Below are 11,191 nucleotides of genomic sequence, written 5' to 3'. Positions count from 1 at the left end.
TCATTATTGCATGTGCCTCGGTCCAATCTAACTTGGATATTCTCATTTCCTTGTCTTCTGTTATCCCATGTATAGGGATACCCGGAGAAGCCGAGGTCAGCTAGGCCGCAGTCGGCCAAGCAATCACGAAAGTCTTCCATTTGGATGAAACTCCTCGGGTTACCACCTCGTTGCTCAGTTTGCAGTAAAGCCTCATTAAAGTCACCAAGGCACAGCCATGGTAACTCATCTTGTCTTCTTAGGTATCGAAGAGCGTCCCATGATTTCTTCCTATGCTCCACATCGGGCTCACCGTAGAATCCAGTGATCCTACAGGTTTTGCCTTCCCAACCTACTTCCACACCCAGGAAATATTGGCACCAAGGTCGAACAGTGACTTGAAGATGCTCCCTCCACCACATCGCTAAACCCCCACTCAAACCTTGACAGTCAACCGGCACACCACTTCGGAAACCCAAACTCCACTTCAATTTCTCCATAGCCTTCGGCTTCTTTTTTGTCTCGCTTAAGAACACCACCGCTGGGTTGTAGGACCTAATCAGGTCTCGGAGTTCGCCCACTGTCGAGTCCAACCCCAGTCCTCGACAGTTCCAGGCCAAGATGTTCATTGGGACCGGCGGCTCTGCCTCGCAGGGTCCGCCGATGCATCATGCTGCTCAGAGATACGGTCAAACACGGAAGACGTTTTTTGCCTTGTGTCGCGAATGAAAGTATCATTACCAACTTGCCTCACCGAATCCCCCTTTACCACCCAATGTTGCTTCGGCCTTCGCTTCCTATCTCCAGTGCCATCATGAACCGGGCTCCTAGCTGCCCTCTGTTCATCTTGCTCCGGCCTTGGCTTCCTCACATAGTAGCCCCTCCTACTTTCCCTCTCTCTAGTGTGGCTAGAGCTTCCTCCCCCATAATGCTCTCTGGACGTATATGCTTTGTACTGCGACCTTAGCTCAGCCTGCTTGTTCATCTGACGGTGCCTCAGTTCATTGCGCATATTCTGCTCCCTTTTTTTCTCAAGCTCATCCCGCAGGTCCTTGCCCGTCGCCACCTCCGGCCCGTGCCGCTATTTGTTGGGGCTGGACACTTCACCCTGGACACCATGCTCATTCCCGCCAGTGCGAGAATCAGCAGGTCTGTCAAACTCCCTGTTAAGGTTGCGTTTTGTTGGGAGATCACGTACAGATCCCATCTTCCTGCTGCCCATATCCCCTTCACTTGATCTAACACTCCCATAGCTACTGGCACTGCTGGTTGGCCCTCTGTAGGATCCTTCCTTCCTCGCTCCCGATCTGCCCGGCGAAGCCCGTAGCCATTCGCCCCACTGTTGGTCCGACTCCACCGGGGGGACACAGCCTCCCTCATTGTGTACCAGCCGTCCACACTCGAAACAAAAGTGCGGAATCTTTTCGTAGGTGAAATCAAACCAAGTTTGTTCCAAGTCCTCCTCCGTTTTTTTAAGATAGAACCCCCGGACCAACGGCTCATGCACTGATAATTTAGCTCTAAAACGCAGATTCGGACCCTTTGCAAATCCATCTTTCTCCACATCCACACGTACCACTCCACCCAACCAATTCCCAAGCGCCTCACCGAACTCCTTCGAACGCTTATTCAAAGGTAGATCAGCAACCCTAGCCCAAACCTCCACCGTATCAAACACCATCTCAGATGGTCTAGTAACACCATCATAATCCTTGAGCACCACAATATTAAAGTCAAACTGCCAGGGTCCGTTATTTAACACGTGTTTCCAGTCACCTTCGCTTCCAAACTTCACCATGAACATGTTCCTTCCAATTATCTTGAACTTTGCTTCTTTGTGGAGGCCCCATGCCCTTGGCATCGCCATCTCGAGAGCACGCTGATTCATGAGCCTTGGGGTAAACGCTTTCCCTATGGCCGACCACTTCGCCGGCCTAGCTTGTTCTCGTTCAGGCTCCTTGAAGACAAACCCTGCAGCCTCCTTCTCCGCCAGCACAAGTCCCCCCAAGCGCGCAGTTAGTCCCGCCGCCTCCTCGGAGACTTTGCCATCTACGGGCGACTGCGATGGGTTTCTGCTTTGTGCGCCCAGTGGCGTCTTCTGCGCTGAGCCCATCGCCGCCGTGCGCACGCCTGATCGCGGCGTTGTCGCCCCCGTGGGGGCTGCCGTCGTGCCCGTTGCCGCTCGTGGCGTAGTCGTCGCCTTGGGAGCGCTCGCTGCGTTCTGCGGCGCCGCCGCCCCGTTCCTCATCCTGTCCGCCATGGCACGTCCACAGCAGAGTCAGATCCACGCCGATCCGCGCGTTCGGGGACGCCGTCACCCCTTCACGCACCACCGGTAGCCTCACCACCACCGCGGAAAACCCTAACCCTAGCTCTCGACAGCGATCGCCTCGCAATCGCCTCGATCGCCTCTCCGTGTTTTCCTCACGAGGTGGACCCACATGTACTTCCTATGTTTTCCTCACGAGATGGGCTGAACGTTGTGTTCAGATTGACATCTGCCTATGATCATTCAGCAGACACGATAGGTCAGAAGATATGCTGTAGCTAACTACGCATTAACCGGCACTAATTCAAGCGATCCTCATATCTGTCAGAATAATCCCTTTCCAATCACGTCGATGGCAGCGATCCCTCCACTCGATACTCCACTATAAGACCGCCATTCCGTTGTCTCCCAAGCCGCAGCAGGCCAACCATATATTTCACCTCGATTCCTACACCGCCTTCTTCCTCGCGGCGACCGGCGTCGACGTCCATGGCTCGCAAGAAGGTGGCCATCGAGTACATCGCGAGCGACCCGACCCGGAAGGCGACGGCGAGGAAGCGCGACATGGGGATCAAGAAGAAGGCCGGGGAGCTGTCGGTGCTGTGCGGCGTGGACACGTGCTACATCATGTACCGCGAGGGCGGGGCCTCCCCGCCGGAGGTGTACCCGTCGGTCCCGGAGGCGATGCGCGTCATCGACCGCTTCAGGGCCATGCCGGAGCTGGACCAGTGCAAGAAGAAGATGGACGGGGAGGACTACGTCCGGGAGCGCATCGCCAAGATCCAGGAGCAGCTGCGCAGGGCGCAGCGCGACAACCGCCAGCTCGAGACCATGCTGCTCCTCCACGACGCTCTGGCCGGCCGCCGCCAGGGCCTTGCCGGCGTCGCCATCGAGCAGCTCGTCAGCCTGGGCTGGATGGCGGAGAGCTACGTCAAGAAGGTGAGCGACTGCATCGCGTACAGGAGCATGCAGCAGCAGCAGCAGCAGCAGCTGCTGCTGCCGCTGCAGCACGCCGGCGTGCAGGCTGAGCCGCCGCATTACGCCGCTGCCACAGTCGCCGGCGTGGAGGCGCCGCACCAGCAGTTATAAATAGAACACCCACACGCCCTCGGGTCGGAAGTCCTTTCTGATATGTCTAGTAATCTTTAGGTTTGGTACGTGATCTGTCTCCCTGTCGCTCGTAGAAGGACAAAGCCTGCGTTTCTTTGTTAACAAACATGTTTACACGATCAAATTCAGTAACAAACTGCAGCTGGACGGGGTTCTCTTTTGTTAAAATGTTTACACAATGAAATGCACACAGCTCAATCGAGCTCACAACACAACACACCGGATGAACACATCAGAACACTAACGGTTTCTTTTGCTGTACCTGCTTGCTGCTCCATCTTGAATTCTTGATCCAGGACTGAAGGGCGCCACACTAATTAAACATCTCTGTAGAAGATGGTCAGTTCCTTCTGTCTTGCAAATCGAAGCAACCTGAAGGTCAAACATACACCTGGTGTCAATCATGTCGAACAATGAACATGATCGAGCATGGTTGCAGACTGAATATATAAATTTCAAGTAACCGGACTGAAGCTACTCAAATCAATTGTCTGAACCACAGGAACAATCATGAAACAGTTGCTTACTGCAGAAAAGGTCGAGAAACCAACGCTTGAATGGATTAATTTGTGCTCTGCTTATGTTGCTGCCTTCGTTTGCCTACCAAAGACGCCAGAGTAAGACGCGGGTAAACCGTAAACGCCGATCCCATGATTTATTTCAAAATTAATAACTACAAGATGCAACAATGGATATAACCTGAGTGTTTAGTTGCGCGAAGATGGCCTTCACGTCTTCGAACACCATGTCTGGCTGCCTGTCACCATCAACCTGAGGGGGCAGGACAGGAAGCAACCTCACAAGTCACAATTCTCATAAAAACCCACATGATGTCACCAAAACAAGAACATTTCTTATTATTGCATCTACATTATCATAATCTTCACAGTGTACGAACTTCGTATAACTATGTCGGTATTGAAAACTTCAAATGTGTTTTGGGCTCACAAAAATCGAAGCTGAAAATCAACATAACTATTTCTCTGAAAATAAGATGAGATTCAGTTTTCTAGATTCTTGAATAACGGATATACATATTGGCTTGGAATCTTATAGGCATGTATGAGATTCAGTTTGCTATATTCTATTTACTCTACTATATGTATTATAGAATTATAATTTCAGCTATTAAAGTACCCTTCGAAGCTTTCCCATTTTCTCATAGTGCTGAATAACAGGCAGAGTTGATTGCTGAAAAACTTCGAACCGCCGACGAATGGTTTCCATGTTGTCATCATCTCTTCCCTGAAGACAACCAAATTGAGTGACACATGTTAATCAAATGAGACGAGTTGGGCCTAAGGAAACACAAGCACAAAACCTGGTTTCGATGTAGAATGCGCCGCTCCATCTCTTCCCTTGAGCAGTCAATCAGTAATACGAACTCAGGTTCTATCTTAATCTGAACACACAAATGTATATGTGTGAAGCATACAACAAGGGATTCAATTTCTTTTGGCACTATCATAAGTACATAGAAGCATTCTTACAATCTTCTCGTATGCTTCGCGGTTCTCTTCATTTCGCGGAAATCCATCAATGAGAAACTTATCATTTCCACTTGCAAGCATGGCCTTTAACAGTAGCCTAACGATGATCTCAGAAGGCACAAGCTTTCCTTCATGCATGAGATTCTTGATCATTGCACTAATTAAAAAGGGTAGGCATTAGAAAGATACCGAGACAATGACTACAACATAGAGTTCATTTACACGAATAGGGACTAGGTTGTTATACCCTTGCTCGGTATCAGATTTAACTTCTTCGCGAAGAAGATCGCCAGCACTCAGATGGGTGAACCCAAACTGACTCACAATCTTAGCACACTGAGTGCCTTTGCCACTGCCTGGCCCTCCTGCACCAGCAGTATAGGCAATGGATTGATCAGCTCAAAGAGTTAAGCAGAGGGCATATCATGAACTGGTGTATTAGTCTAGAAGAAGTAATACCTATGACAAAAACAACTGTTATCTTTTTCCCGGAGGGTAATGACCCGACCCAATCCTGCACCCAACTGAATTAGTAATACAGCAAGTCGTGGACGTATAGTAATTGACTGATATCCATTTAGTTTTGTCAGAGAAAATCGGGCAACATAAAAGTAGTAACAGATTTAGAGGACACTTTATAGGTACAACTGGCATAAGATTTCTATGATGCTTGATGATTCAAGTTATTTCTTCTGACACCATAATTTACTTAGCGAGGTGAATGATTTCCTTTTAAACCGAAGGCCTAGCTACAGAGTATGAGAGTTCTGAACAAAACAATATGACCTAAAATAGGTCACAATCTTGCTTCTTGCAGATTAGAAACTTGACAGTCAATACTGGTCAAGTTATTTACTCCCTCCGTATCAAAATACAAGACGTTTTTTAACACTATCATAGTGTCAAGAAACGTCTTATATTTTGAAACAGAGGGATACTTGTGAATCATACAATGCCCTGAAAACTAGTGCTTAGCTTAGCTGTGGAATCTTACAGCATGCAGCTACACCATAGCAGAACATAAACATGATTGATTGATCAAATCCCCAAGGGAAGGCTGCTGTCTGTACCCTGTTTAGGGTGTTAATAAAATGGGTTTGCCCTCTTTAGGGGGCACCAGTTTGACAAAAAAATGATTGGTTGATCAATATAGTCAGATGGTACTGAACTTAATTACTAGATTTACCTTGTGTACTTGTACTACTTCTGCCATCTAGCCGGGCCTGGTCAGCAGCAACACCAGTTGAACTCTGAATGCAACAGGTAAGTAGTTGAGTTTAGGTTCCTTTGATTCAAAGGATTTGCATAGGAATTTTGGAGGATTAGAATCCTTAGGAATTTTTCCTATATTGGTTGTTTGATTCATAGGATTGAATCCTATAGGAATTTTTTCTAAGGAATTTTTTGTACTACTTCCCATAGGATTTCTAGCATCCAGTCAAACCTCTTTGAAAGAATCCTTCGTTTTTCCTATGATGCAATCAAACAACCTAAACTCCTATAGGATTGAGATGAGCATGACATTTCAATCCTATGTTTTTCCTATTCCCATGTTTTTACAATCCCGCGAATCAAAGAGACCCTCAGACAAAGAACACGAATTGAACCAAAGAAAACACACAGGGGAAGATTCAGATGTCACTGCCGTTGCACATTCTACAAATCCGTTCCCACCATGTGAGTGCGACCCCACGCGCAGTTAGTATTTCCAAAATCGTTTCGGGCGCTTCCAGACAGGCGTACGGTTCCACTAGAGGCTTCAGGAAGAGACACCTAATAGATTATACAAGGCTCGTCTAGAAATTTCATCACAGTAGTCACTAGATACTTCAGGAAAATGACAGCTCCAGTGACGCCGATCGATGGTGTTGTGTTGTGAATTAGTTGGACGACATTCGTATACTCTCTCTGGTCTCTAGTCTAGGAGTACTCCTGCATACCCAAGAACAGTACTGACCGACCGATATATTCAACAAAATTCAGGGGGAGTGAAACTAGGTTTTCTCCAATGATCCAAGGCTGGAGTATAAAGGCAATACATTCCATATTGGAAGGAAAAATATATCTAAAAACCATGGAAGATTCCGGAGGAAAACGCCGCATTAAAAAGGTGATGTGCTACGCAGAGATGTGCGGTGCTCTCCCATCCAAGGTATAGAGATAGATAGGATGACGAAAATAGGTAGGAGACGGGCGGAGGAGGAGGAGGCGGCTTACCGGAGAGAGCTTGCCGTTCTTGGCAACGGTGGAGCGACGGCGACGGCGACGTACGGGGGAGGAATTCGATTCTGCTGGCTGGTAGCCTCGAGAAGAAGTAAAGGTAGCTAGGGAACGATTTCGTAGAGAGGAAGAGACGAGAGTGTAGTACGTAGAGAGGAGAGCAAAGCAAAGCAAAAGGAGGCCGGCAAAGGAGACGCGTGTGGAAAGAGATTCTTACACATACTATTTTGAGCAATATAGGAGATGCATGCTGGCTTTTATTTTCTGCCATCAGTAGTTTTTTCCATCCATAAAGAATGGATTTTATTTGTTCAAAATGTAGCATCAAGTTGATACAAACACTATATAAAACATACTAAGACAGATCGACAACTAGCAAAATTATATAAGACAAAAATATGCGTAGACAAGGAAAAACAAAAAAAAAGCCTTAAAGTGATTAGATTTGTGATCGGCAAACTGTAATAATTATCATATCCATATCAATTATTTTATGACACTACACGGATGACAAACTTCTTCAACAGCAACACCTTCAGAAAGGGCACCGATCCAATCATCATGGCAAGAATCTCGGTTTTCACTCTAAAGAAGCAGTCCGACCATATGAGAGCAATGCCCTTCAACAAAGTAACAACACAAAAAAGTGTTGCCATTACCAGGTATAATCAACTCAGGTTAGACCTAGGCTTTCACTCCAGAGCTCGAGACGGGTGCACGCAAGACCGTCATCAAAGTCACACATGTGTTGTTACCATCATTTTTTCACGATCCCAGCAACTACATGTGAATTGCCGCTGCACAATCATCTCTGCATCAAGCCTTCGTCTATAGTTTAGATCTCATCACCAAAGTCAATCACTACATATGGATAGATGAACCATCTCCAAAGACTTTCTCGGTGACCATCGTCGGCATATGGAGTCGTAGGAGGTTGTTGTAGTACAGCCTACAACTACCATCATCTGGCTGACCGGGTCTACATCACCATCACCTATACGCCTCGAAGAAGCCACTCCAATCAAAGATGCCCAACAACCATTCGTAGGTAGGCTTGGATGCGCGCCCCAAACATCTGCACGCTGCACAAAGAGACCGCAGAGCCGAAGCAGCCCGCCAGGAGGGAATCTCCCCAACCAGTAGTAGATAAAAGTTTCTAGACTATCCATTTATTTACTTGTTATTATTTCTTAGAGTATACATTTCCAGCGTTTGCTATAGCTAAGTTGCGTCAAATACATTAGAGATACACATACTTGCTTTATACATACATGTGAAATAAATCAGAGGTAAACATACACCAGTGGTACACATGCTTGCTTTATACATACATGTGTACCTCTGGTGTAGTTGACTCTATGTAGGTTGTCTCGATTTTGTTGTTGTTCGTATAAGTCATTTTTTCATAGAAGAAGATGAGGAGAGAGTATGGTTATTTGTGCAAGGAAGTGTTTGACATATTTGTATGGAGACTTTTGACTGTCGGTTTGACATTTTGGTCTTTATATATAAAGGTAGAGGGGCAGGGGCACTGACCCTATTTTTTTTGGCTTTCAATTTCAATCTTTCAAATCTTTTGAACTGGAAGTCTAAATTAAGTTCCATCTTCATATTCATATTTCTTGTGACATGGGCTTTCAAATAATACCGATTTTGAATACATTTTGACGAGTTTTAAAAACTTTCTTAAGTTTCACCTACTAAGACTTGATAAGAAAAACAAAAAACACAAGTTTCAGAAACTAAAACTTAAAACCAGGTGTGTCCTCGTGTGAAATCCAACAAATTTGCGAATCGCGAGATAATCGTGTGGCCGGGTACGGCTCGGCAGGTGCATGCCCCTGCGAATTTTCCTAGATGAAAGCCTGTTTCGACAAGTATAATTGTATCTACAAGCTAGATTTGCGTACTGAATTGGAAATATTATGGTCAAATGATCACTATTTGATATGATGTACTCCTATACGATTGATTTTTTTCACAAATTAGTGAAAAAATAGCACGCTATAGCGTATTGAGAATTGTCTCACTAAATATATCAATATACAACATCTTGCTAATAGCATGCTATAGCGCGATATAGCATGTTAATAACATATTTTGAAGTCGATGTTATTTTATTGTAGGGCGCTATTTTTTTCTTGCGAATAGCTGAGAATGTTTGTACTCAGCTTGTTTAGCATTCTATCTATATTTTCTAACAACTTTTTGTGGGGATATATTGTCTAACAACTTGTCCAACACTATTCGCATCCGGCCTCAGACTTTGGAAGAAGAAATAAAGTTGAGAATAAGATGCGGAGCAATATTCATTCCGCTCCTTTTCGCCGGCAGCTATTACATTTTCACCAGTAGCTAGCTGGTTTCCTAGAGCATCTTCGGACGCGTCTTCAATAGGCTTTCCCAGATGTTTTCTTGCCGCCGGCGCTCAAAAAAAATCCAGTCGCACCTTCAAGAGTACGTTTTTCGCCGGTTTGGCGCCGGCGGATCCAGGCCGAACCCGACGCGCTGAGGGTCGCCTAGGGGCGCCGGGGAACGTGTTTTTGGCGCGAATGGGGATGGGCCCGCCGAGTCAGCGAGACGCCACTTCGTCGTCCTCATCGCCTTGGTTCCCGCGGAAATCAATGCCAAGGTTGCCACGCTGCCGCGCCGATCAGCCTCCACTGATGCCTCACGGGCGGCGCAGTGAAGGCGCCACCGATGCACGTCCCGCCCGCTCCCGCCACGCGTTGCCCGGCATGCAGGCTCTCACCGCCCCGCTTCGGCTATAAAAACCAATCTCCCCGCCGACGAACGCCACAGTCGCCACACCTCGCCTCGTGTCGCCACACAAAGCAACACCCCCCTCTTCCCGCGGACGAGCAATGGCTGAGAGGTACCCCGGCAATGCCGCAGCGGCGAACGGCTTCGGCCGCCGCCATCTTCACGAGGAGGAGGCGCGCCTCCTCTACGAGGCCGACTATCCGGCACCTCCGGACATGCGTGTGCTGGGGTCGTGGAAGTTGAGCGCCGGCGGCGTCCCGGTGCCACCGGTGCCCGAAGGGGCCGCACGGCGGGCCGGGATCGCCCGCATTCGTTCGTATGGAGGCGCATTAGTAGAAAAATGGTCATTTTTCCCGGTTCTAGAGGGCCTTTAGTCCCGGTTCTGGAACCGGGACTAAAGGGTCGGTACTAAAGGCCCCCCCTTTAGTCCTGGTTCTTATACGAACCTGGACTAAAGGCCCTCCACGTGGCTGCTGTCCGGAGCTCCACCTTTAGTCTCGGTTGGTTGGTACCAGGACTAAAGGAAATTTTACAAAAAAATTGTTTTTTTAAATTGATTTTCAAATTTCTGAATTATTTTACTATTCAATCTCTAATCATCCTTCATCACTGCTCAATTTGACCTCTAATATCTAATCACCCCTCATCATTCCAAATCATTTAACTTCCTGGCCAGTCACCCATCCTCTCACTACTCCAGCCTGAGCACGCTTAACTTCTGGATTCTATTCCCCCTCGTTTCCAAGTCTACACTTATTGTTTTCCTGACAATAGTAAGATGTCAATCATATTAACCCTCAGGAGTTTAGCTTGAGCATGAACTCACACGTTTCACTGTTTGAGTTTGAAACTATTATTCTAAAAAACAATAATTATTTAGTAACACTAATATTTCTTGAATAAGTAGTTTGACCACAGTTTGACCAGATTTGGCCAAAATTCAAAAAAAATTGAAATAATTATTTAGTAAGACTAATATTCTTGAATAATTATGTAGTAACACTAATACTTCTTGAATAAGTAGTCTGACCATAGTTTGACCAGACTTAACCAAAATTCAAAAAAAAATTAAAATTTGAGCATATCTTTTTTCCTTTTAGTATTTAAGGATTCCAAAAATTTGCAAACAGGCCATAGGCCATCAAAATCGGATGCGGATTTTTATGCTGAACATTTGATATATTATACATTTTTTTCTGACATTGTATGCAAAAGTTATAGCCGTTTTACTTTTTCATGACACTGTTTTGCAAAACATGTCAAAAATTTAGTTTTTTAATTTTGCTAACTAGTAGATGTAGTAATATAACTACATCTCGAAGGATTTTATTTTTTGAAGTTTTTATCATTTTCTTTTGTT

At 46.2% G+C, this 11,191-nt stretch overlaps 2 protein-coding genes across 2 annotated transcripts; one reads left to right on the top strand and one right to left on the bottom strand.

Annotated features, from left to right (window-relative positions):
- Positions 1-2,737: 2,737 nt before the first annotated feature.
- LOC119271356 (agamous-like MADS-box protein AGL80) lies at positions 2,738-3,337 on the top strand. The gene has a single exon (XM_037553216.1). The coding sequence runs from the start codon at positions 2,738-2,740 to the stop codon at positions 3,335-3,337; it is 600 nt and encodes a 199-aa protein (XP_037409113.1).
- Positions 3,338-3,429: 92 nt separating this feature from the next.
- On the bottom strand, positions 3,430-7,186 carry LOC119271355 (UMP-CMP kinase 1-like). Its single transcript, XM_037553215.1, has 10 exons — positions 7,066-7,186; positions 6,035-6,098; positions 5,308-5,362; positions 5,096-5,213; positions 4,849-5,005; positions 4,680-4,760; positions 4,496-4,603; positions 4,058-4,129; positions 3,886-3,958; positions 3,430-3,730 (listed from the first exon to the last, which is right to left on the bottom strand). The coding sequence occupies exons 2-10, from the start codon at positions 6,059-6,061 to the stop codon at positions 3,699-3,701; spliced, it is 723 nt and encodes a 240-aa protein (XP_037409112.1). The 5' UTR covers positions 6,062-6,098; positions 7,066-7,186; the 3' UTR covers positions 3,430-3,698.
- Positions 7,187-11,191: the final 4,005 nt, after the last annotated feature.

This window comes from Triticum dicoccoides, chromosome 3A, assembly GCF_002162155.2.
Source record: "Triticum dicoccoides isolate Atlit2015 ecotype Zavitan chromosome 3A, WEW_v2.0, whole genome shotgun sequence".
NCBI lineage: Eukaryota > Viridiplantae > Streptophyta > Magnoliopsida > Poales > Poaceae > Triticum > Triticum dicoccoides.
This window is presented reverse-complemented; position numbering and strand designations above follow the sequence as displayed.

Bases quoted from the DNA above. Each gene is read 5' to 3' on its own strand.
- LOC119271355 (XM_037553215.1), bottom strand. From the start codon at position 6,061: ATGGCAGAAGTAGTACAAGTACACAAG. The intron at 4,604-4,679 runs GTTTTGTGCTTG...GGTTGTCTTCAG, and splicing joins GCATTCTACATCGAAACCAG to GGAAGAGATGATGACAACAT. The intron at 3,731-3,885 runs GTAAGCAACTGT...TTTGACCTTCAG, and splicing joins GTTTCTCGACCTTTTCTGCA to GTTGCTTCGATTTGCAAGAC.
- LOC119271356 (XM_037553216.1), top strand. From the start codon at position 2,738: ATGGCTCGCAAGAAGGTGGCCATCGAGTACATCGCGAGCGACCCGACC.